General features: G+C 40.0%; 1 protein-coding gene across 1 annotated transcript in view; it reads left to right on the top strand.

Annotated features, from left to right (window-relative positions):
• The window catches only part of LOC307044573 (ADAMTS-like protein 2), a 70564-nt gene that overhangs the window by 8572 nt on the left and 36128 nt on the right, over positions 1-25864 (top strand). The window contains 10 exon segments of the mRNA XM_079689883.1: positions 1549-1654; positions 5614-5756; positions 6252-6327; positions 6617-6719; positions 9598-9743; positions 12855-12978; positions 13137-13217; positions 13400-13575; positions 14482-14785; positions 19614-19977. Of these exon segments, the coding sequence (XP_079546009.1) occupies positions 1550-1654; positions 5614-5756; positions 6252-6327; positions 6617-6719; positions 9598-9743; positions 12855-12978; positions 13137-13217; positions 13400-13575; positions 14482-14785; positions 19614-19977 (1622 nt within the window). The 5' untranslated portion in view covers position 1549.

Here is a 25864-nt window from a genome sequence, read left to right as displayed (position 1 = left end):
TCTGATTATTGGCTTTCAGAATCTTATAATATTATTTAGAAATTATAAATACAGCGTTGAAGCTTGAAAATATATAGTGACGAGCAGCAAACAGAGATTCTCAAGGTATAAACTTTACAACAGGCGGTGTGTGTGGTGTGTGTTTCCTTGGATAATACACACTTAATCACACAAACGCACACCCACCAACTTTCTTCCGCACTTCCCTGATCCAATTAAAAAATAAATAAAAATCTGCGTGAAAAATGGGCAGCTGACTGTTGGCTATTATGAGAGGGGCAGCCTGCAAACACATTTTGTTATAGACAAATCAGATTTCAGAATCAAAGCTAATCCAGCGGTGGTCCTAATGGGGGGCAAGGGGTACGATGCCCCCACAATACAGCCTTGAGCCCCCTCTTGAAATAATTAAAGCTAAAATATTGTCAACAAACTCTGAAGGGCTTTCTCAGAATCGTGTCTGAGCAAACCCTGGAACAGATCAGCCTCCACTTAACAAGGTCTGGTACGGGGGGAATTTTTGCCTCCCTGTCACTGCGCCACATGGCCTGCTCTTTGGGCTTGCTCCCTTAAGTTCTGATCCGGGCCTGCCCCCCCCCCCCCAAAAAAAATTCTACATACAGTCAATGCCCCAAACCAGTGCACACACCAAACAACCATCCACTTGTAAAATCATTCATGGGTTTCTATTGTTGTTATTATTATTCTTGTTATTATCATTCATATTATTATTATTACCGTTATAATTATTTTATATTTTTTAATCTTATTTTTCAAATGCATATTTACACAAAAAGGCTATTATAGTCACTCATATTATTTGCATTATTATAGTTCTTTCATTATTATTATTTTTTTTCTCTCATCTTTCAATCTCACACACACACACACACACACACACACACACACACACACACACACACACACACACACACACATACTTGTTTCTGCTACCCCGTGGGTACTTCCTATAGGGACTCAGTAAATAAATCAGTAAATAAAAAAATTATTGTAACAATATTGTGTCTTGGTAACAGTCATAATTTTATGTGAAATATTTTGCTGAATATTTGGAGTACAAAAACAATAAGGATATCATAGTAAAACTAAGAATCCCATCTCCTCTTACCAACAGTGTACATAACTCAAAATATGTTACGGGGTTGGTGTGACTGAATTTGATAGAGCAGGTCACATATTTAGTCTGTGAAACCGATCCTTAGCAGTCTTAACTAAATGTCCACATCAGCTGTAGTTATCTTTATTCTTTTAGAAAATGACGTTGGGATTTGTTCAAGTGGAAGGGGGCCAGGCGCATCTGCCAGCGCAAATAAAACATGAGCTCGCAGATTCGTCTGATTCTTTTAGTTCCCAGGCAAGTTTTGCTCATCTTACATGTCCAAAAGGAAACAACTATATATTCTTTACACACAAAGGAAAAGTGACTGGAGGAGATGGTCTAATGTCTTTCTCATGGATACCTTTAATACCAGTAAGGTCCACATATCAAACCTGTATTTATTTTTGTCTGTGTCTCTGATTCACCAGGATGAGGGTGTTGTCGTGGGAACAGTGTAGGGAGACGGGCGTGGTACTTCTTGGCTTTCTGACGCTGGCAGTGTCAGTGGGGATCCCGTCCAACAAGATGCTGCAGGTACGCATCACACATTAGCCTACTTCGACATATTCAGACATTTTTGGAAATCTGTTAGTTTGCAGCCTAATTATTGATGATTTGCAAGTCAAAAGAATAGGTTCCAAAATACCAGATCTGAAAAGTAAAAACATTTGGATAAGTGTTAAATCAGGTAAAAGACATCTGAAAAGTTTCTACCAGAGGAAATATTTAATATCTAGAAGTTTTAGGAACTACCCATCAGCCCTGAATGGATATAGTTCAACCTCTTAATTTTTGGAGAATTTTGGACATTTGCTGTTTTACTTTTAATATCTTAAAAAGGAACAATGTGTCAAACTTAGCCATATATTCTAAAAAGCGGCTTTCCAACAGCACGGCAAGACTATGCAACATGCGATGAAACTAAAAAGTCTGAGTGCCGGTCACAATATCACTGCTATCTTGTTAAGTGAAGCGTAGGCTTAGTTTATATCTGCCATCTTCTTCATTCTTTAAAATCATGCGGAAAAGTTTGTCTTCGTTATGGCTGTTGACATTACGTTTCCATTGATTGATACTTAGAGATATCTAATACTCCCTCTGAAACACCATTGACTCTAACACATCAACAAAGTCAAACAAAGATTTTGAACCTGGGTTTATCCAATGTTCAGGTAAAGTAGCCGATAACTTGTTTTAATGTGACCAATAACTACTTTCATGGGGATATCTCTGTTAAAATGTTGACCCTTGTTAACCAGAGGGTCTCCTTAAGTACAAATATTTCACCTCTGCCAGATGGTAACTAAGTTCAGGTTCAGTCACATCATGATTAAGTAACATCATAATACAATACTTGATAATTCTTGCAAATGTATACACTTAATACAGATAATTGTATTAAACTGATCTCTGATGCAATATTCACAGGAGGTTATCATTTTTTATAAAAACGTCCTGCTGATACCTCTATTGTTAGTTCATTGAGATGTACTGTACTGTAACTCCTTCATAGAGTCACCTCAAAGGTCTCTACAGCAGCATTATCAGGATGTGGACTCTTGTTTAGGATACCTTGTCTCATTAACAGACAGGTTTATATCATTATGTTCAATGGTTTCAAACAGGCAATTGTTGTAGTGAGACTGCTCTCAAAATATATTATAAAAAGGCATTAAAGTCATCTGATGACTCGGATAAGCTGCTGTCGACAACTCAGTTACTCTTCTTCTCTCTTTCTAACCTTTCTCTTTGCTATCAATTCTCTCTGTAACCATCTTATCTCCCTGTCTCTCTCTCACTTACTGGTCTGTCTGGTGTTTTCAGTGTCTCTCGCCCTTCCTCACAGCTGCTCTGTCTCACACCTTTACAAGGATTTCAGTGAACATTCCAGCGGTCGCCCTGATGAATCTCTCTAAATAAAGGGACGCAGCCATTGGCCTAAATTAATGCTGCTTAGTAGGCACATCAGGAATTTGTGAAATGCTGAGCGTCTTCACACGTCGGTGGCCCAGAACAAAACACTGTGACAGTCATTTATTGGGATTCTATTTGGATGTGACATACTCCCCTGTTCTGACTGTCCAATCAACTGTACAATGGTTTTAACATTGTTGAAAGTACCACATCTGTTTCTTAAACTATAACAAATACTAGTTTTATGTTTTTATATCACAATAGCTCAATGGCAGACACAATTCTATTTTAAATCAGAAGTGGAAAAAACGTTCACAGTAAAGTTGTGTAAAGAACTTCCATTCCAGTGGAGGTCACAACATTGTTCCTCTGAGGGCCCTTCCAGTCGAGAAAATGTGAAGAAATGCTCTCCGAGTGCCCTTCCAGTGGACAAAATGTGATAATTTGACCTCTAGGGTGCCTTTCAGTGTAGAAAATTGAATGAAGCGCCCTAGAGGACCTTTCAATTAAGAAGACAGAATGCAGTGCAGTATAGCCTTTCACTACCTGATCTGTACCGGACACCCGATCGGTTCTGTGCATGTGCGCAAATATTGATTTACGGCGTCGTTGAGAAAGTCTCAGAGTTTTAAAAATAATGTTATTGAACAACTATGTCAACAACAACATCCAAAAATAATATAATACCGAACTGAGGGCATTATATACAAAGAAAAAATATAACTTTATCTTGATAACACATCTTTAGAAATACACATTGATACACTCAATGACAAAATCCAGTGGTCTACTTCGAAATATATATTTTTTTATTACCTTAACTTCAAATAAGTACAGTGGTGTAATTGAGCATATGTAAGTATTGTATTTAAGTACTTTTTGATACATTTGTGCTTTCATTTTATTGCGTCTCTATACAGTACTTCCACTGAACTAAATATCGAGGCAAATATTTTACTTTTTACTCCACTACATTTAATTGAACACTCACAATTACTAGTTACTTTGCACATATAAAAAACTTGATATGCTGTTATGATATATTGCAGTACTGTACCAGTTATCTACATATTATTTGTAGTATCTACATTTGGTCCACGTTGTCAAACTACAATGCTTAAATGCTCTTTCTTTCACTTCTTCCAACGCTGAATAAATATAGAATACCTTGATATTTAATTGTTCATAATTGAATGACTTTAGCAATGACTGTTTTTAAGCTATGCAAGCATTTAACTAGTTTTCCTTTATTAATGCATGACAAAATTAGCTCCATATTTTGACATTCTTTACCAAAAAAGGAAAGAAAGTATTTAATGTTAATAAAGAGTACCGTATTTTCCGGACTATTGCGCCTGTGTATAATTCGCTCTTGTAAATGTGCCGTTAAGAGTAAAAAAACATATATAAGTCGCTTCGGTGTATAAGTTACATTTATCCACTGAAGTCTTCATCCTCTGTGTCGCTGTTAAACACTTCCATGTCGATGCGTGTCCTGCTTTGACTGGCCTTCTGAATCCCGACAAGGTGGTGTCGGTCTGAAGCCCATGCTGTGTCGATCCATCCCACAACATTCTAAGTTACACTCTAGCCTCATCCCAATACCCCTCCTCGACTCCTCTCTTCCCCTCCTCCGGGACTTGACCCGGAAATCGATCAAGACAGGCCATTTTGAAGGACGTCCCAATAGCTGAAATGCACACGGAGGAGTCGAGGAGGGGTGAGGGAGGAGGGGTGAGGGAGGAGACGAAAGGGAGGATACACGCGAGCAGACTACGCGGAAGTGTTTTCACTACTCGTGTATAAAAGCCCCGCCCCCACCTTCACAGCTTGTCCATTTCAACAGAGGAAAATCGACAACTGGAAGATGAGTGGAAAAGCGTCACATAAATGTATAAATGCTCACAGCTCCGTGGGAATTATTATGTGCAATTCATTTCTAAAAGGCTTTCACATTACTATAATTATATTTGTATTTAAATGTAGGCTACATTTTACACAAAAACGGAACACAAAAGCAGGACCAACCATCATACATTGAATTCCTTGACTAACAAGAGAAAGATTCATTCATTTAAATAAATATTTAACCAGAAATGGGCCGGTTCTAAAGGGTTATTCAGTTAAGCCCTATGGTTAAGCCCGATGAGAGGGGATCCAGCTGTGCACATGTCATCATTAACAGACGTCGTTTAAAAGTGACGTTTGAGTGAACGAGGACATCCCAATTAATACCTGAGGACTCCTCTGTCCTCGCGTTATCTCCTCGTGTCTCTCGCTCGCATCTTACGGAGGCGGAGCTAAGACGCAAGGAACGGAAGTGAGTGAGGGAAAGGAGAAGTCGAGGAGGGGTATTGGGATGAGGCTATTATGATGCACTCAGCTTGCGTCCCCTTGTCTTTTCTGCCCTTATCCCTCAGACAGCCTGGGTCCCCCACTGGATAAATGGAATATTACACACCTTATTTATTTAAGTATTTTGTCAAAAGCTACTTCCAGGTTTCGATTGTGTTAATATGATTAGTGCTACAAGAATCAATTACAATTATCTGCATGTGTGTGTGTTTGTATGTTTACAGGAGGATGGTGTGGTGTCCAACAGTCTGGAGGACGAGCTGGAGGTAACCACGTATTGGTGGGGGGAGTGGGCTAAGTGGACAGCCTGCACTCGTGCCTGTGGAGGGGGAGTGATGTCACAGGAGAGACACTGCCTCAAACAGAGGTCAGTCCTCTCATAAAACTAAGTTCTCGCAATGTGACTGAACAGACTTCTGTCCCCACAACATGAAGCATATCCCTGTGTTCCCTCCAGAGGGAGTTTCTCTCCCACACACTCCCAAACGCCTGAAATGTCTCCATTTTACTCTTTTGTTTACTTCTGTAACATTAGTGACATCACTATGTAACACTCACGGTCCTATTTGATATCTTTTCAACACACTGTACGTGATAGGCTTAGTGGCGAACATCTCTAAATGGTGGACCTATCAAAACATAGGTCGGTCAGTCAACAAATCTTTTTGAACATTAAAGCATGCAGGCATGTCACAGTAGAAGCACAACATACAAATATTAAATGTGAAAAATTTGCAGAATAGGGCAACTCTAATATAAGAACAGCTGACAGCCTAAAACTGATGTTTTATTCATTATGGTTTCGTCAAATCTTTTTTTTATTTCATGTAATCTCTCCAAATGTTTGGTTTTTTTTCCAAAGAAAGAAAGTTGCTGCTGGGAAAGACAACATGACCTGTACAGGAACCGCAAAGAAATATCAACTCTGCAACACTGATGTGAGTCACAGGCTTCCAGTTAATTTCTCATTACTGTATTTCACATCATTATCAAAACAAGCACAGTCCTTCTGACTGGCTGACAGTAAAGCTCTGTGATTGGCGCTGGCGGCCTTCAGGCGTGACTGTATGTAGCTGTTTGAAAGTGAAGCTGGGCGGGGCTCAGAAAACTATCCCTGCACAAATAAGCGCTTATATTTTCTTAATGTGTATTAAATACTGTTAAACCGAGTCTTAACAAGTGTGAAACAGACCTGTTTTAATGGTCTGTGCTGTCTCTGCACTGCAGGAATGTCCTGTCACTGGGAGGAGCTTCAGAGAGGAGCAGTGCTGGTCCTTCAACTCGCAGCTTTACAATGGGAAAAACTACCAATGGAAACCCCTGTATCCTGGTATTAACACCCAGAAAACACCTTGACAACCTCACTTTATCATATTAAACAGACCATAGGTGACTGTGGTATTTGCTGTCTGAGCTGCTAGTCTAAAACATGCTTCTCATTTTGATTTGGAAGTATTTTTTATTGAACCACTTTGTTGGTCTCAAGAAATGATTAACTACGGTGGCTTACAGGTGTAAACGCGCTACAACATTTCCATTAGGAGAAACGCGCTGCAGTTTAAAAAAATATGCAAATAAAAAAACACAAATATGGCAAAACACATGCAAATAAAATAAACATCTTCACCAACTTGACAACACATGCGCAGAATTTACAAAACATTCATCAACATGTCCAGTGTTTACTAAAATCACTGCATAAATGAAACGCCGCAAATTAGATACGTTGCAAGAAGCTCAACAAACAACTGAAACAGGAACACTAAAAAGTGGGGACCGGAGTGCTTGTTGACGTTCAGGGATTATAAAGTTGGTGAACTGTCATGTTTCGTCAAGTTGGTGAATGCTTTGTAAACGCTCCACATTTGGTGAAGATGTTTCTTGAGTTGCATTTGTTTGGACACATTTGTGTTTTTATATCTGCATCGTTTCTGAAACTGCATCGCGTGTTTCCTAATGGAAGTGTTTTGGCCCGTTGAATCGCACCTGTCGGCCACCGTAATTAACTCTAGTAAAAGCAGAAAATAGGATTTTTTTTAACAACAGTGGAAACCTGAATACATTTTCAAAATTGAAAAACTGTAGTTCTGTGTACCAAAAGACTGAATTTATTATTGGAAAATGGCTCTATCTCTTGAGGAAGAAGAATCAAGTATGTACAGGACTGTCTCAGAAAATTAGAATATTGTGATAAAGTTCTTTATTTTCTGTAATGCAATTAAAAAAACAAAAATGTCATACATTCTGGATTCATTACAAATCAACTGAAATATTGCAAGCCTTTTATTATTTTAATATTGCTGATTATGGCATACAGCTTAAGAAAACTCAAAAATCCTATCTCAAAAAATTAGAATAGTTCCTCAGACCAAGTAAAAAAAAAAGATTTATAACAGCAAAACACAATCAAACATTTGAAAATGTCCATTAATGCACTCAGTACTTGGTTGGGAATCCTTTTGCAAGGATTACTGCATCAATGCGGCGTGGCATGGAGGCAATCAGCCTGTGGCATTGCTGAGGTGTTATGGATGCCCAGGATGCTTCAATAGCGGCCTTTAGCTCATTAGCATTGTTGGGTCTGGTGTCTTTCAGCTTCTTCTTCACAATACCCCACATATTCTCTATGGGGTTCAGGTCAGGGGAATTTGCAGGCCAATCGAGGACAGTAATGCCATGGTCAGTACACCAGTTACTGGTGGTTTTGGCACTGTGGGCAGGTGCCAGATCATGCTGGAAAATGAATTCCTCATCTCCATAGAGCTTTTCAGCAGACGGAAGCATGTAGTGCTCTAAAATCTCTTGGTACACAGCTGCATTTACTCTGGGCTTGATGAAACACAGTGGACCAACACTAGCAGCTGACATGGCTCCCCAAACCATCGCTGACTGTGGGAACTTCACACTGGATTTCAAGCAACTTGGATTTTGCTCCTCTCCAGCCTTTCTCCAGACTCTGGCGCCTTGACTTCCAAATGAAATACAAAACTTGCTTTCGTCTGAAAAGAGGACTTTGGACCACTGTGCAACTGTCCAGTGCTTCTTTTCCTTAGCCCAAGTCAGACGCCTCTTCCGTTGTCTTGAGTTCAGAAGTGGCTTGACCATGGGAATACGGCTATTGTAGCCCATTTCCCGGACACGTCTGTGAACAGTGACTTTTGATACCTGGACTCCAGCTTCAGTCCACTGTCTTTGAAGCTCCCCCAAATTCTGGAAGCGACTCTTCTTCACAATGCTGTTAAGGCTGCGGTCATCTCTCTTGGTTGTGCAGCGTTTCCTGCCACATTTCCCCCTTCCAACAGACTTTTTGTGGATGTGCTTTGAAACTGCACTCTGTGAACAGCTTGCTCTTTGAGAAATTTCTTTTTGTGTCTTACCCTCCTGATGGAGGGTGTCAATGACGGTCCTCTGGACAGCAGTCAGATCAGCAGTCTTCCCCATACTTGTGATTTAGTTTACTGAACCAAGCTGAGTGTTTTTCAAGGCTCAGGAAACCCTTGCAGGTGTTTCGAGTTAATTAGACGATTCAAGTGATTCGTTGAACACCCTACTAGTATACTTTTTCATGATATTCTAATATTTAGAGATAGGATATTTGAGTTTTCTTAAGCTGTATGCCATAATCAGCAATATTAAAATAATAAAAGGCTTGCAATATTTCAGTTGATTTGTAATGAATCCAGAATGTATGACATTTTTGTTTTTTTAATTGCATTACAGAAAATAAAGAACTTTATCACAATATTCTAATTTTCTGAGACAGTCCTGTATATGACAAATACAAAATGTAATAATTTGAACAATTAGTCACAATTCCTAAATTTTAATAGAAATCTTGACTGTGCCTGTTCACAAATGTGATTTTTCATGTAATCTAAAAATGTCAAAGTTCACCTGTTCGATACCAGATCTCTACCTTTTCTAACTATATTAATATAGTCTGTTGCCAAAAATGGGTTTAAACTAAAGGTTAATGTTCCTTTCCCATGGTTCCTGCATTGAATTTGGCAGTCAGTCAATCAAAGGATACATTCTCAGAGTTTTAACCCTTTTTAGGTTTTGGTGTCAGATTTTCTGTTGGCAGCAATGGATGGAGAGTGTTTTAACATCTAGCATTAAACAGCAGTAATTAGCCGTATGTCAGTAAAAGTAAATAGTATTTTATTTCTTCTAAAGACATAAACCTTCACCCTGTGTTCCTCACACAGACGACTACGTTCACATCTCCAGTAACCCCTGTGACCTGCACTGCACCACGGCCGACGGCCAGAGGCAGCTGATGGAGACGGCACGAGACGGCACGTCCTGCAAGTACAGCAGTTACCGCGGCGTCTGCGTGGACGGTAAGTGTGAGGTGAGTCCAGCTTCTTCTTTACTTTGTAGTTGTTTAACTTCCTCTCAATCTGTAGCACCACATCAGGTCTGTGTTTTTTCTATGCAAAGCTTTCTTGAAGTGTTAAAATATGGGCTGTCCTCAACTTAAGATTTTTCTAGTCAACCATTTGCTGTCAATTCTGTCAATTTGTTGAATAGTCGTTATACGTTTATGATTATTAATATTCATTTATTTTGGCTTCAAGGCCGAGAAATAACGTTATTATTCAAGATTCAAGGATTAAAGATTCAAGGCTTTTATTGTCATTTGTACATAGTGTAGTTATGACAATGAAAATATTAGGTCAACAGTGCAACACAATAAAACAGATAAAATAGTGCAGGTTAATAAAATCAAATAGAATATAATAGAAATAGTGCAGAATAGTCTTTATACAAGTAATTGGAATATTGATATATATAAATGGCAAACAGATGAATGCTATGTATGTTCTTTCAAAAGTTCAGGTGTTTAACACTCTTATAATAATAATAATAATAATAATAATAGGTGACATTTTTATAGTGCCTTTCAAGGGACCCAAGACCACTTTACATGGTGAACAAACACACAAACAAACAAACAAACAAACAAAAGGGGCAAATAATAAAGTAAAACATTTAATAAATAGCAGTAGGAGTGGAAGCAGCCTGTGGGATGAAACTGTCCCTGAGTGGTGGTTTTAGTCCTGATGCTGCGGTAACGCCTGCCAGACGGCAGCAGACAGAACAGTTTGTGGCTGGGGTGATGGGGGTCTTTGATAATCCTGAGGGCTTTCTTCCTGAGCCGCTGGGAGTAAAGGTCCTCCATGGATGGCAGCTCCGTCCTGGTGATGTTCTGTGCAGTTTTCACCACCCTCTGTAAAGATTACGGTTGAGGGCGATGCAGCTGCCGTACCAGACCGTGATGCAGCCAGTCAGGATCCTCTCTATGGTGCCCCTGTAGAAGGTCAGGATGCTCTCTATGGTGCACCTGTAGAAGGTCAGGATGCTCTCTATGGTGCACCTGTAGAAGGTCAGGATGCTCTCTAGGGTGCCCCTGTAGAAGGTCAGGATGCTCTCTATGGTGCACCTGTAGAAGGTCAGGATGCTCTCTATGGTGCACCTGTAGAAGGTCAGGATGCTCTCTATGGTGCACATGTAGAAGGTCAGGATGCTCTCTATGGAGCACCTGTAGAAGTTGCAGAGTATCCTGGAGTCCATGTTGAACCTCCTCAGCCTGCGGAGGAAGAAGGGCCGCTATCGAGCTCTTTTGGTGATGGTGTTTGGTGGTGTGAAGAGTCCATGTCAGGTTCCTCATTGAAGAGTCCATGTCAGGTCCTCAGTGAAGATTCCATGTCAGGTTCCTCAGTGATGTGGACACAGAGGAACCTGAAGCTGCTGACTCTCTTCACCGTAGTCCCATTGATGGCGATGGGGGCGTGTCCCTCTCTCTGCTGCTCCCTGTAATCCACAATCAGCTCCTTGGTTTTGCTGACGTTGAGATGGAGGTTGTTATCCTGGCACCAAGATATCAGAGTTTCGACCTCCTCTCTGTACGCCGTCTCGTCGCCGTCGGTGATCTGGCCGATGAAGGTTGTGTTGTCAGCAAACGCGTCACGCAAATGTGACGCTTGAGTCGCGTCAATCGCATCATTTGCGCCGCCAGAACGAATTTGCATCTACCCGTGTCTTTAGATTTAACTTTACATGTAATCGCGATGCTATTTGTGTGTACGCACCATAGGACTTTTCTAGCCGACTAACGGTTGGTCGACTATTTGAGGGCAGCCCTAGTTGAAATTTTCATTTAAACAACTCCTTTTTTTTCTCCCTTTCCTTTTTATTTTGTATTCAGAGAATAAGTGGCTGTGTTAGTGGTAAAACAAAACTCTTCTTTTGGCATCCCACAACATGGCTATGAGTGATCAACGACAGGCAGAACCCAAAACAAATAAATTCACAAAATGCTTACATGGCGTTTAGGAAGATTTACAAATGAGACCAAAAAAAGCCCATATGTATGCAAAAGAGACAAAGATCAGTTGTTATACTTACAAGCATTTAGAGTGAAATAATAAGTGTCTTTTAAGAGAATTGATGGTGTCTGAAACGCATTTACAATTGGGATCCGCTCCAAAAAAAAATTAAACCGGCCAAAATCATAAAAATATAAGAAAGAAATATAACTCAAAGCAAAGTGCCGCTGAGGCACCCGTCAGCGAATCTTACGCATGGGTAAAAATCAAGGCCCGAGCAAAAGTCGTTTCAGTGCACTTTATTATACACATCAAGCATTTTTCTTCCTTCTTACCCGATGGTAAAAAACCATAAGCCTACTGGGTGCCGCTCACTACCACCTGTTTCCCATATTTATAATGAGCAGGTCTCCCCTCCCCCGGTGCCCAAAGGCTGCCTTTACAAAAACAGAGGCCTAGTACAACTTATTTGATAAACTTAAATAGGAATTAAGAGGAAGATTTACTATAAACAAAAAGGAACACTAAAATAAATGGATAACTATTAAATAATATAAGCTCCTAGATATGGCTTCATCAAATAACATAGTAAGATACAATACAAGTTGTGTCATTAAGAGTTCAGCTCTCCTACACGTCATTTTTGAAAAGAAAGGAGAAAAAACAAGATTAAATCAATGAAGAATGTTATGCTCCACTGTCGAAATGTGCAAAGCGTCTTGCATCAATTATCTATCAACTCAAAACATTTCTCAAATGTTTTAAAACACTCAATAACAGATAACACAAATAAGTGAATGTAATGAGTACTTTCCTCCTTAATAATTGAATTAATTGCTAATAGTAGTTATTTTGCATCTCTAATGCATCACTAATTACAATAACATTAATAATAAATTTATTTTGACCAGCGCTCAGAACTCAAAGGCACTTTACATGAGACTAATAGCAATAACTAGTCAATAAAAGTACACACATTAAAAATAATAATGAAATCTCATGATAATAAATATTTGCCACCTTCTGAATCATAACCATGTTGTAACTGATATTTAATTAATTGTGTAATGATTTAAGGAAGATATTGTATCACTTTAATCCTATCTTCTTTGACTTCCTGCTTTACCATTCAGCCAATCGGATGTGACGGAGTACTGTTCTCCTCCAAGACCTTGGATAAGTGTGGTGTCTGTCAAGGGGACGGCAGCAGCTGCAGCAGAGTCAACGGAAACTTCCGCCGTGGGGCCACGACTCTCGGTGAGTTGGAGTTTAAGTATCCCAGGCTATCCTCCTACAGATGTTTTTTTTAAATAGTGCCCTTAGTTCAACCAGAAAAAGTCTTCTTTGTTAAATAAACAACATAAAATGAAAAAGACTGAAATGATACTGACCACTTTCGATTTCCTTTCGTCAAGGTTACTCGTTTATCACTCAAATCCCTGAAGGATCCTGGGACATCCAGATCATTGAAAGGAAGAAGTCGGTCGATGTTCTCGGTGGGCACTTCCTCTTTTCCTGCTCCACACAAACAATGTATACTTCCTGGTTTCAAACACGAACTTACGCACAAAAGCTTGACTGTCTTTGAAATGTTCAATGGAATTTAAGTCAAATTGAACCTGGTCGAGAGAAATGTCTTACTTGAATCTCAGAGTTTTCCATTTATCTTGTCCCCCAGCTGTGACTGACCAGGCCGGTAACTTCTTCTTTAATGGAGCCTACAAGGTAGACAGTCCCCAGAACTTCCATGCAGCAGGCGCCGTCTTTAAATACCGCCGGCCTATGGATGTGTACGAAACCGGAATCGAATACATCGTTGCCAAAGGCCCCATCGACCAGGCCATCAATATTCTGGTACACTCAACACTCAAGCCTCTCTATCTGTTATATCATAATCAAAGGGACCCGATGTTGAAGTATTAATGAAATCGGCAGGATTTAAAAGCTAACGCATGGCCTCCCATCACTGCTAAGCTAAACGCAGTCTTGTGTCTGTGTGATGACAAATGTTATGTTGGAGAACGAAACATGAAAATCTCTTAGGCTTGTGTTACCCACAAACCTTTTTTTTTACTGTTGAATTGGAAACAAGGGAACCGGAAGTAGTACAATGCAAAGTTACTTTTAGGATAGGAGCACCACTCTATTGCATAAAACGGGTAATCTGTGGAAAAACAATCAGTCTCTTTTTTCTCCTCAAGTTTTCCTAATAGCATTCTCCCACCAACCAAAAACCAATCAGAACAACCATTTGCCTTCATTGCTTAAGAACTTTGATTAAATTGTCAAAATTGGCCGTGCTGATCAAATATTAATCCAGATTCTGTTACCGAGACCCCATTGTTACCTTATGATTATTCTATACATTGTTTCATTAAATCGCCTTTAACAACCGTGCAATCAATCCCGCAAGTCTGCGCTGCACATTGTCCCGCGGAAACATAATCTCAAAATATGCTCAAACTCTTTCAAAGTTCAATCATACTATAAATAAAGTAAACCTTTTTCACAAACTTTGATTAGGTATTATATTAGAAGATATTCTGAAACACTTTAAAATGGATGGCAGTTCAGGAGTTCCGGAGGTTTAAAAACAATGGACTAAGCCCAACATTTGAATAGGAACAACATATGTGTTTTGTAAAGGTCTTATTGTGAAATCAGTATGTGTAGCTTTGCTCCTAGTTTTGTTATCAGCTGTTCTTGTTAACTTGTTGACACCAGTGTAAGCTAAACTGACATTTCCCTGTCGTCACTCAGGTATGGAATCAGAATGGCCGCACACCGTACATCACATACGAATACACCGTCCTCCGAAACTCCCTGCCCCCCGTCCCGCCTCCTCCCGTCTACACCGGATCAGACACTTCCGCCGGAGAGGTTTCTGTGGAGACGGGGGGTCTGCTGTCCCCTAACACCAGTAATTATGACCAAGCGGCCCCTGAAAGCCAATTGGAGCCAGGAGGTGACGACGGGCAGAAGGGCCAAGAGACCAACGAGGTGTATGAGGAGACAGCATCCATTGACTGCGACCAGGATGGAGCAGCTGGCCCAAAACTGACAGGTAAGGACTGTTATCAGATTGGATCTCTGTGTTATTTAGTGTAGTATTTAGTTCTGATTCAAGGAAAGCTCATTTTGAACTTTTAATTAGGGCCCGAGCACTAAAGCGTTTCGAGAAAACCTACTGTTTTTGCGCAGATTATTATTATACTGCGCTTTAAACGCAAACATTTCGAGGATCAGTATTCTGATTTCTCCACCGTGCGCTCTAGTGCCCCCCTTCTTAAAAAGAGTTTTGAAAGGCCATCACTCTCTCCAGGTAAGTCCGATGGACTCGAAACTTGGCACACATATTCGGGTGAATGAGCTCTACAAAAAATTCTTATGGCACCCCATTCCCCCTATTCTATCAACACTACACTTTAGTTTACGATGCACATGTTCTTCATGTTCATGTGTTTTGGCACATTTGTGTTCTTATATTCGTATCTTTTTTTAAACTGTAGTGTGTCTCTCCCAATTAAAAAATGTTTGGGCATTGAAGTGCTTTGCACCTGTCAGCCAGCATACTTAATACCTGTTTTCCTGTTATTCAGTGGAATTTTCCAATTTTTCAATGCATTTTCTGTCAATCTACTTATCAATATATTAATAGGTTTGTCTTTTTTTGTGTGAACTGTAGTTTATTTGAAACAAACACATCATATTATCCATCTTAACTTTTTTGAAGTGTATGCCAGCGGTCACAGGAATGTGTAGAAGTAAAAGTAACAAAATGCATTAAAAGAAAAAAATTCAAGTGTAGTACAAATACCTCAAATGTGTACTTAAGTACCTGAGTAAATGCATTTAGTTACTTTCCACCACTGCAAATAGCACTTTGAAGTTAGAGTCTTAAATGATTGATGCCTACTATGATACAAAAAAAAAACCTTTGCATGGAAGGCCAAAACCAATATATCTGTGATAAGACAATAATGTCCATGCCGATATATTGTCTGTGAAAAAGGAAAAGAAGAACTGAAAGGAAGAGAAAGCAAAAATAGAAAAATAGTTCACTGGCAGATATGACAAAATAGGTCAGATTTTACAACTGATATTCCGTCTTTTTGTGTGTGCGTGTGTGTGATAGCCCTTTGGAGCTCTGCAATATTTATGATACAGACACATAAAATGGATCAGCAGCAGATGAAAAATTCAGAGTTTCATGGTGTATTTTTTCTTCCCTTTTAAAATCGGTTGCATCACAAACATGAGCGGTAATGGCCTTCTTGGGGCTCTCAGCTTGTTCAGCTGACTGCCAAGGCCATTACACCACCGCTGCGGGCAGTGAGACGAGATGGGGAGGAGGATGTAAGGCCGACAGCATAGTACAGACCACTGAGCTGAGCTCTGACTTCATCTTCTCAACTTCCCTCTCTGTTTTCATTCACTCAGTGCTCCTCAAAAAGAACATATTCTGCTCATTTTCAGGGTTCATATTTGTATTTTGTGTTCCTCTACTGTGACATGTTTCCATGCTTTAATGTTGAAAAAGCTTTTTATGCACCTCTTTTCACCCTCTGTCTGAAACCAGAGCCCAGTCTGCTTTGATTGGTTAGCTGGCCGGCTCTGTTGTGATTGGTCAACCACTTAGAGATATCCCGCCTCTTAGCAAATCAAGTGCAATGTATTTGAGGGCCAGCAGAAGTGTGAGTGTTACATAGTGATGTCATTATGTTACTGAAGTAAAGAAAGGAGTCCAATGGAGGTCCAATGGGTTTTCGACCCTCCTCTTCGCGTCGGGCCGAACCACGCCCCTTAGCTGTGATATAATGAGCATATACCAAGGCCTGTCGTGAGCTATTTCTTAAATATACAACGGCTGTAACCTGATGCTTTAGGAGCTGTAGGTGTGTGTTGTACAGTGTGTAGATGAGTGTTGTACAGTGTGTAGGTGTGTGTTGTACAGTGTGTGTTGTAAAGTGTGTAGGTGTGCGTAGATGCGGCGGACAGATAGGTCTCAGTTGGTTTGGTTTCCTCTGCATACTTTTAATAATTGTAAATACAACTTTTGGCCTGTCATTTCATTCCCCCATTGTAGCGACCAGAGAGAGAGAGGGGGGGGGGATATATCCAGTCTCTGATAGTGTTATGTTATTATGAGAGCGCTCTGATACTTGTTTGATTCTGAAATCGTATACATATATTTATATAAATATATATATAAAAATATATTTTGTGTGTGTGTATTGTTTCATTATACCACACTGTCAATGATTTAAAACAGCCTGCCCTCCGAAAAAAAACGATCATATATAGGTCGATTGTTCAGCAGCTTAATACGACCCAGAGTCACGTTTTAAAGTGTAGCACCTTTAGTGGCCGTGTAAGAAACAACATGCTCCCGTTGATCGCAAACGCTCCGGAGGGTCGTTTATTCACAAATAACCCTCTCTGGAAAATCCTAAATTGAGGAATAGTTTGGCCATTAAAATGCTTTTTTATTAGATTTCTAGCGAGAAGTGTATCTTGTACTTTTATAATCTACGTCCAGTGGATGTGTAGGATCTATAGTTTGATAGATATTACGAAGATGATTTGAGGTCTCGCCAGGAGAACGTGTATATGCGGCAGCTTCCATGTAAAGTTACCGTCAACTCTCACAAAAAAAAAAAACAGTATTTCCGGTCTCAAAGTTTTCATAATAAAACCGGATGTATTCCCCTCACTGTCAAATGATTACACAGTGATATCTGCATTACTCATCCACTAAAAAACATCAGTTTATCCTTGTTAATTACACAATATTGATTGGTTTAAATTGTGTACAATGCTTTTGTGTTTTTAACCTTCGATTCGGAGAAACAAATAGTTTTTTCGGAGTTTAGACAATACAGAGTTTCCGAAGACACTACACTACCCAGAATCCCCAGCTATCATTTGGGATTACAACATCCACCTTGCTTTACAAACCCTGTGACTAGTCCTCAAGCTCTGTGATTGGAAGATGGAGTGGCAGTGCGACAAGGTTACGCCGAGCGTCAAACAGCTCTTTGAAATGGAATGGAACCACGGCAGACTATCCAAAACTAGACTCGGACGGGTCCAGCCCACTAGGTGGTGCGGGTTAAAAAACCAGTGGTCTAGCTAACAAAACATAATAATATCAAACATAATATTACTATTAGCTTTATTGTGAAATGAAAACAGAACGGTAGAGAAAAATACAGTTTCAGTCTCTCAATTTGAAGCTTATGCATTGTACCATGAACCTGTATAGACCTGTAACAGTTAACTGCATGAGGAGTTGGAAAGGTAGTTCAGTAAATCAGTTATGTCTTTAAAAACTACAAGTCCCTTTTTATCAGCTGGTCACCGTAATGGTGTAAATACAGCCTATCTAGTAATTGGATCAAATATAAAAGTCAGCCAAATTAGTGTTGAAGGAGACGTATTGTGTGAAAAGAAATGGAAGATGTTGTTTAATTGTTGATATATTTATGATCCACGTCACATATTTAGTTTCGGCGGCATTTCTTCCAGTTTGTCCAGAAGTCTTCTAATCAGGGCTCTATAAATAAAGAACTACGGCAGATGTGTAATATTTAATGCAGCCGAACCGTGTATTACAATGCCGTTTTTATTATTTAAAAAAAAAATGTTTTCCAATTTCATATCGCATAAACAACGTGCATTGCGGCTAAAACATCCAGGATTATGGGTGTAGTTCGATGTTTCAGAACCTCTGAAAAAAGAAATGTGTCTCTCAGAATCGAAAGAGAAAAACCTATGGGAAAAACACAAAAGCATTGTACACAATTTAAACCAATTAATGTTGCATAATTAACAAAGATAAACTGATGTATTTTAGTGGATGAGTACTGCAGATATCACTGTTAAATCATTTGATCATTGGTTTTATTATGAAAACTTCAACACCGGAAATACTGTTTTCCCCCCCGTAACTTTACATGGAAGCTGTCGCATATACACGTTCTTCTGACGAAACCTCAAATCATCTTCGTAATATCTATCAAACTATAGATCCTACATATCGACTGGACGTGGATTCTAAAAGTACAATATACACTTCTCGCTAGAAATCTAATCAAAAAGCTTTTTAATGGCCAAACTATCCTACAATTTAGGATTTTACAGAGAGGGGTATTTGTGAATAAACGACCCTCTGTAACGTTTGCAATCAACGGGAGCAATAGAGGGCGAAAACTAAACGATTATAGGTCGTATTAAGCGCTTGAACAAACAACCTATTTGGTCGTATGAGTTGGAGGACTTGTTGAATTAAAAGTAAATATATAAGTCATCATGAACACAGTTCAGCCCATCAGACAGAGGTCATTTCTCAATGTCGAGTATACCTGCTGCAGAGCCACTATTTCAAGTATACTACGTCATCGAGTGGTGCCGAATTTAACATGCATTTAAACAGTCCTTCGGCGCCACTCAATGACGTAGTATACTTGAAATAGTGGCTCTGCAGCAGGTTTGCTCGATATTGAGAAACGGCCACTGTGCTGCTGTGCCTCCTGTCATCATTGAGGGACGTCTCTTTAAAATGACCGCTCAGAGGAGAGGATTTCTCTTTTCTCCAAACGCCTGCTACTTCCACTCCTATCTCCTCGCTTCCCCTCCTCGACTCCTCCGCTCGCATCTCCTGTGTTAGGGACTAACACGCGAGGATGGGAGTCGAGGAGAGTAGTCGAGGAGGGGGAAATTAGAAATGAGAAACGTCTTAGGTTACGGTCCCTTTGATGCACTTTAAAATATCTTCAAGAAAAGTATTGCAATCCGAGCTAAATTTGTAAACGAATTACTCAATTGCAACAATACACACAACTTGATTCGTTCTTTAAACATAGCTGAATTCTCCCTATTTGTATCATCAGAAGGAAACAGCAGTCACACAGGTGGCACTGCCAAACCTGCACCTGCTGGTGGGCCCTTGGACACGGGGACAGACTCCCCAAACCTCATCTGGAGGGTGCTGCTGGACGGCCGGATAGGCCCCGATGAGCTACTCATCAACATCTCAACCAATCAGCTGCTGACGGAGGGAGACAGTTTGTTCTCGTCAGAGATGGGACCTGCGGAGGAGGACCTGATAAGCCTGGAGCATGATGGCCCGTTTGGTGTCAACGAGACACTGGAGTTTACTCTGGGTCGCAAACGCAATGAGAGCGTAGACAGTTCCTTCCAGAACAAAACAGTGCAGAGTAATGGGAAGACCTCCAGCCGCTCCAACAGAACGAGGTAATCCAACAGGACACAGGTAAAGGAGCGTCAAATAGATATTGTGGGGAAGCTGTGAGGTTAGTAGTTTGTCCCTGCAGTCAACATGTCGATATGTCCTTGGGCAAGATACTTAACCTCAAATCGCTACCTGTAGCATGGCTAACTTTGTGTTTGAAAATATGTGAATGTAAATCCCCTTGGCAGCCTTTGTATGGGTGAAGGCTGACTTGTAAATGTTAAAGTGCTTTGAGGGGTCGCAAAGACTGTGAACAGCTATTTACAGAATACTTAACATTTTAATTGAGTTTTAAGATGATCCACAGAAGAGTTCCATTTTTAGGCCGATGTCTGGACCTATGGTGTTCAGGTCTGGGTCACACCGGGCCTGATTGTTCAGACACTGCCAAGCAACACAAGAAATTGTGCAGCAAAACCATGCAGTGAAACAGGCAAAGGGGATACGGAAAAAGGGGGAAAGTACACAGTTCAGCCCAAGTGGAAAACAATTAGTACAGACAGGAATTAAAAAATGAGTAAGACAGGTGGACAGGTGGACAGACAGACAGCGCAGAAAGGTAGTTTTATAGACAGGTGGACTGACTACAATCAATCAATAAAAATACTTTATTAATCCCAGGGTAAACTTTGGTTTCCTGACAGTTGCACCATATTAGAATACCATTTTTTTATAATTATATAAACCAACCCACTCTCTTCAGTCTGCGTACAAATGACACAACTTTACACATTGGAAATGCGTGCAATAGGTACGCAGAAGTCAGACTTTGCGTGCATATGATACGCCAACCATTCCCATTGAGTTCTGAGTCCGAGTTTTGCGTGAATATGATACGCCACGTTTCGTGCCTGCACCCGGTCGGGTCTTGGAAGTCCGGAAGCTGTGTGGTTTATAAAAATCAAGCCATGATTATTGTTTTTATTTTAAAGGTGACCTATCATGCAAAATTCACTTTTGTACATCTTTTATACATGAATATGTGTCCCCGGTGTTCCAGGGAACTCACACACAACCCTCTCTATTTTCCTCCGTACCCAAATCTCTAAAAAAGGGGCTGCAACAGATCTGATACAGACTGATCCAGATTTGAACACTTCTATGACGTCACAAAAGTGGCGCTACGGCTATTGGGCCAACTCCACCAATCAGGAGGAGACAACCACGGACATTGCCGTTCGAAAGCGCTGGAGACGCTGTAGTACATATGCCAGGCCTGTAGATGGTGCTGTTCTCACAGAATCAGCCCATGCAAAGACAGTGTTAAATTGAGCGAAATGAGGAATGGCTAAAATGCATGATCTGTTTGGTATTTTGAAAAATTCAAAGTATAAATATGCCTTATATAGGTATGGTCCTACCCTATGTTATTCAAATATAGCATGATAGGTCCACTTTAAGCTTCTTTATTTAATCAAGCTAGGTGCAGGCAGTGCTCTCGCTCCCGCTCCCTCTGCTGGTAATGTGGGTGTAGGACATTCACATCCCTTTCTGTCTTTTGCGAGTAGTATTGCTCTACTCTCTCCGTTCAGCAGGTAGCCGGTGAAGGCAGTGTTCTCGCCCCCGCTCCTGGTAGACGTGTGCTTGATTCTTAGCAGCAGCCGTCCGGCTAACAAGTCCGCTAACAATGTCGGACTTTTTTTGCCGTCTGTGAGGAAAATAAATGGTCCTCAGAATACTGAAATCTGTATTTCTTAAATATTTTTTTCCTTCTAATTTGTTATTCTTTTCTAAATAATACACTGTTATTTACTCAACAATAACACACAATTATCCTTTTTTTAATTTATTTGTTTAATTCTATAATATCTGGCTTTTTTGCTGTCCGTCAGGAACTGAATTTCAAAATAAAGTCACCGAAACAGAGGTTGGCGATACACACCCACTGAACTGATCACCCAAGATCCTCAGTTATGGTTGAAGCTCGTGATTGGATGTTTTAGCCGCAATGCACGATGGGATATGGTGTTAATGCGATATGAAATAACTGTAGACAGAATTGCGTTGCCAGGCAACAGCTTCGGGTGAAAACAGTATTTCTGGTCTCGAAGTTTGCTAGTAATCTGCAGTACTCATCAACTAAACACATCAGTTTATCCTTGTTAATTACACAACATTGATTGGTTTAAATTGTGTACAACGCTTTTGTGTTTTCCCCCTTCGATTCGGGGAAACAAATAGTTTTTTCTGAGTTTAGGATGGCCGAAGACACTACACTACCCATAATCCTCAGCTATCGTTTGGGACTACAGTCCCTTTTCTTGACAAACCCCGTGATTAATCTTCAAGCTCTGAGATTGGATGTTGGAGTGGCAGTGTGCCAAGGTTACGCCGAGCGTCAAACAGCTCTATGAAATGGAATGAAACCACGGCAGACTATCCAAAACTGGATTTGAACGGGTCCAGTCCCGCCCCCGCAGATTCTGATTAATGATGTGAAATATAAACAACCCTTAAATCAGACTTTAGTTACACCTGAGTAAAATTCAGGGAAGGTGATTGTCAAGTGCCAACAATCAGGCGAGATATTTGATAGTTGGTGCTTGAAAAGACTAAACGTTTATCTGCAGATCCCTATAAAGCACATGTGTCAAACTCAAGGCCCGGGGGCCAAATCAGGCCATTGGTGGATTTAATTTCGGCCCGCAGGATCATTTCTAATTACTATTAGATCTGGCCCGCCGGTATATTACACGCACACATTCACTCAATCCTGAGGATTTCCTCAGCTCAGAGCCTGACCCCAAACATTGATGAACTTGCACCCAAGATGAGATGCCAAGTATCTGGCTTGAACTAGCATCACAAAGCAACACACTGAGTTTCAATGGATGTTTCCTTTTGCACTTTTTTTCTTGCGACAACAGGGCATGTTTGGTTTTTTCTTTGAGGGAAATTGTTTTGTTGAAGCTGTTGGCCTGTGGAAAAATGTAATCACAAGAAACCTTAAGAGCCATAAGAAATTAATGCAACTGATTATTTAATGTTTAATGTTGTTTTTATAGGCAATAATTGAAGCTTTGTTCGTTCCAGGTTTAATATTTGCAATAAGTTCATTTCAATACGTTTTGCAATAAACATTGAACCAGTCCGGCCCTCGACTAGAACCGATTTTTTAATTTTGGCCCACTGTGTATTTGAGTTTCACACCCCTGCCATAAAGCATATTCATTACTCGTTATTCTCTACTAATAGTTCATTAAAGACTGTATATAATGGCTATTTTGCACAACCCTTTCAAGATTTCAAGATTTTCGAAGGTTTATTGACATATCATATACACAACTATGGTGTAGTTATGCAATGAATGAAAAACTTGGGTTGCAGGTTCTTCAACAGTGCATTACAAGACATCTATCAATATGTGTGTATACCTCCACCATTAAACTGTCATATTATGCACATTTCTTATAATATCTACATACATCTTATAAGAGTATAATTAATATGTATAATATCAGTTAAAATAAGTGCTTCAACATAGTTAACATTGCAGGAAAGCAATACAGTATATTAGACTTTAATTACTTTGTAATATTTATCTGTAGATACCCCCAAAGCTTTTTTTCTTATTTAAAAGAAGACCTTAACCTAAAGTATTCTTTAATGTTTAAATAAAGGTTAATTCGTTTTTCTGTTTTGCACATCCTCCTATTAATATCTTTGTACATCCTGCACTAAACTGTTTTATTGTTGAGATCACTTACAGCATCTTCTTGATATTTGATATTCTATATTTCTATCATTCCCCCTATTTTGTATGTACTCTTCATCTTTTTTTCATCAAATATAACATATTCAACAAAAAAATGCAATAACGTGCTTTAACCACTAGGCAGTGCGGGTTAAAAAACGATCAAGTTTAAAGTGTTAACACAATAAATTATACTTTTTATTATTAGTGTAGGACGCTATATACAACATTATACGATTTAAAATAAAAACAATAATCGTAGCTTGATATTGAGTAAGAAAATGTTCTTATGAACCAAATAGCTGGAACACCGGGGACACATATTAATGTATAAAAGACGTACAAAAGTGCATTTTGCATGATAGGTCACCTTTAAAATAAAAACAATAATCGTGGCTTGATTTTTATAAACCACACAGCTTCCGCACTTCCAAGACCCAACCGGGTCCAGGCACGAAACGTGGCGTATTATATGCACGCAAAACTCGGACTCAGAGCTCAATGGGAATGGTTGGCATATCATATGCACGCAAAATCTGACTTCTGCGTACCTATTGCACGCATTTCCAATGTGTAAAGTCATGTCATTTGTACGCAGACTGAAGAGAGTGGGTTGATATAAACACAAGTAAAACATGCCAAAAGAGAACTTTTAGCAGCTGGGACAAAGGAACAATGCCTGACATCCCCCACAGAACACACCCCTCTGAAGACTCAGACCATAGAAGAGATGGTGAAGCTCTAAGTGGAATCCTTGTCGATCCGAACAGTCCGGAAGAAAGCAAAGGAAACGTTGGAACCATTGGTCATTGATGGAAACGTTGTTAATAGATAGGTCTTGGTGCAGCCATGTTTTCATAAAGTACATTAAAGAGCAACTTGCAGGTTGTTGTTTTTACTACATTTATGCTTAACCTTGTCTGAAAATTACAATTAAAAAAGTTAATGCAGGATTTGATATGTTTTACGAGACATAAGGGCAGGAATTCACAGGGAAAGTAGCTGTTTTGAGCTCTGCTACTAAAAACAGTTTTTTTTAAACGCGTCATATTACGTCACACAGGGGAGCAACTTTCTCCGACTCCTTCTCTGCCCAATTCGTGATATTAGTTGGTAATTGGTTTGAGCGGTTGTGATTTAGTGAGCTGGTATTTTTTCGGTAATTTTACATTGCATTTCACAATTTTTAATCATGGTAAGCTATTGTGTTTGTGCAGGTTGCAAACTCCAGCCTGTCATGACATTGAGCCCATAGTTTCCCTAAAAGGAAAAGGACCGGAGCTAGCTTTCGTTCCTTGGTGCGTTTTGTGCAGGCGAAGAGACGGGACTTCACTGCCGCATCTGCAACGAAAAACGCGGTCGTTTGTGGCGCTCATTTTAGACAGGAGGATTATGAGGCAGGTGATCTGATGGAGTTCAGGATGGGATATCGAAGCCAGGACCGTGTCAGGCCCCCTTCACTCCTCTCTCTCTCCCCTTCGGTACAGCACCGTAAGACATAGTGTGGAGTTGCATTAGGTAATGCAAGATACGGCTGATACTTGTGCATTAGTTTCTGTTATGAATCAGTATCAACAGTCCTGCCAGTAACGTTACTATATTATCAATACTACTTTAGTTAAAGCCTGATATATGATAGCTAACTTTACGATGTTGTGATGTGACCGACGTAAGCTAACATTAACTGTAGCTAACGCCGGTCACTCACCAAGACAGCGGCCCAGTTCTCCACTGGTTATCCTCACACCAAAGATCAATTTCTCTCTGATGGCCGTTATTTCTTCTAATCCTTGGCTGCTCCTGGTCTCTTGGACGCCTAGCAGGCTCATAATTATAAGGTTGTGGTCCGTCATATGCATACGAATATACATTTTCAACCTCTTCTGTGTCAAAACTAGCATTGTGATCCATGTTTATTAATAGCCTACGTTAGCTCTCCCTGATGTGACGTCACACACGTTTGGTCTTTTTTTTTTTTGGAAGTAAAAATGTCTAACAAAAACTGCGCCAGATGTCACTGTAGTGTATATATCTCCTTTTGTCCATACATCTGGACCCAGCCATCCTCCTTCCTTTCTTTGGTTTACCCTGCGTCCTTCTTCAGATTTCAGTGGGGATAGTCTTTGTTCCAACCACCACTCTAGCTAGCATCTGCGCGATTAGCTTTTCCCTGATGTAAACAATAGGTGCTTTCA

The sequence above is a fragment of the Notothenia rossii genome, assembly GCF_949606895.1.
Source record: "Notothenia rossii genome assembly, chromosome: 6".
Lineage (NCBI taxonomy): Eukaryota > Metazoa > Chordata > Actinopteri > Perciformes > Nototheniidae > Notothenia > Notothenia rossii.
Note: the sequence above shows the minus strand (reverse complement) of the source record. Positions and strands in the feature narration are given on the sequence as shown.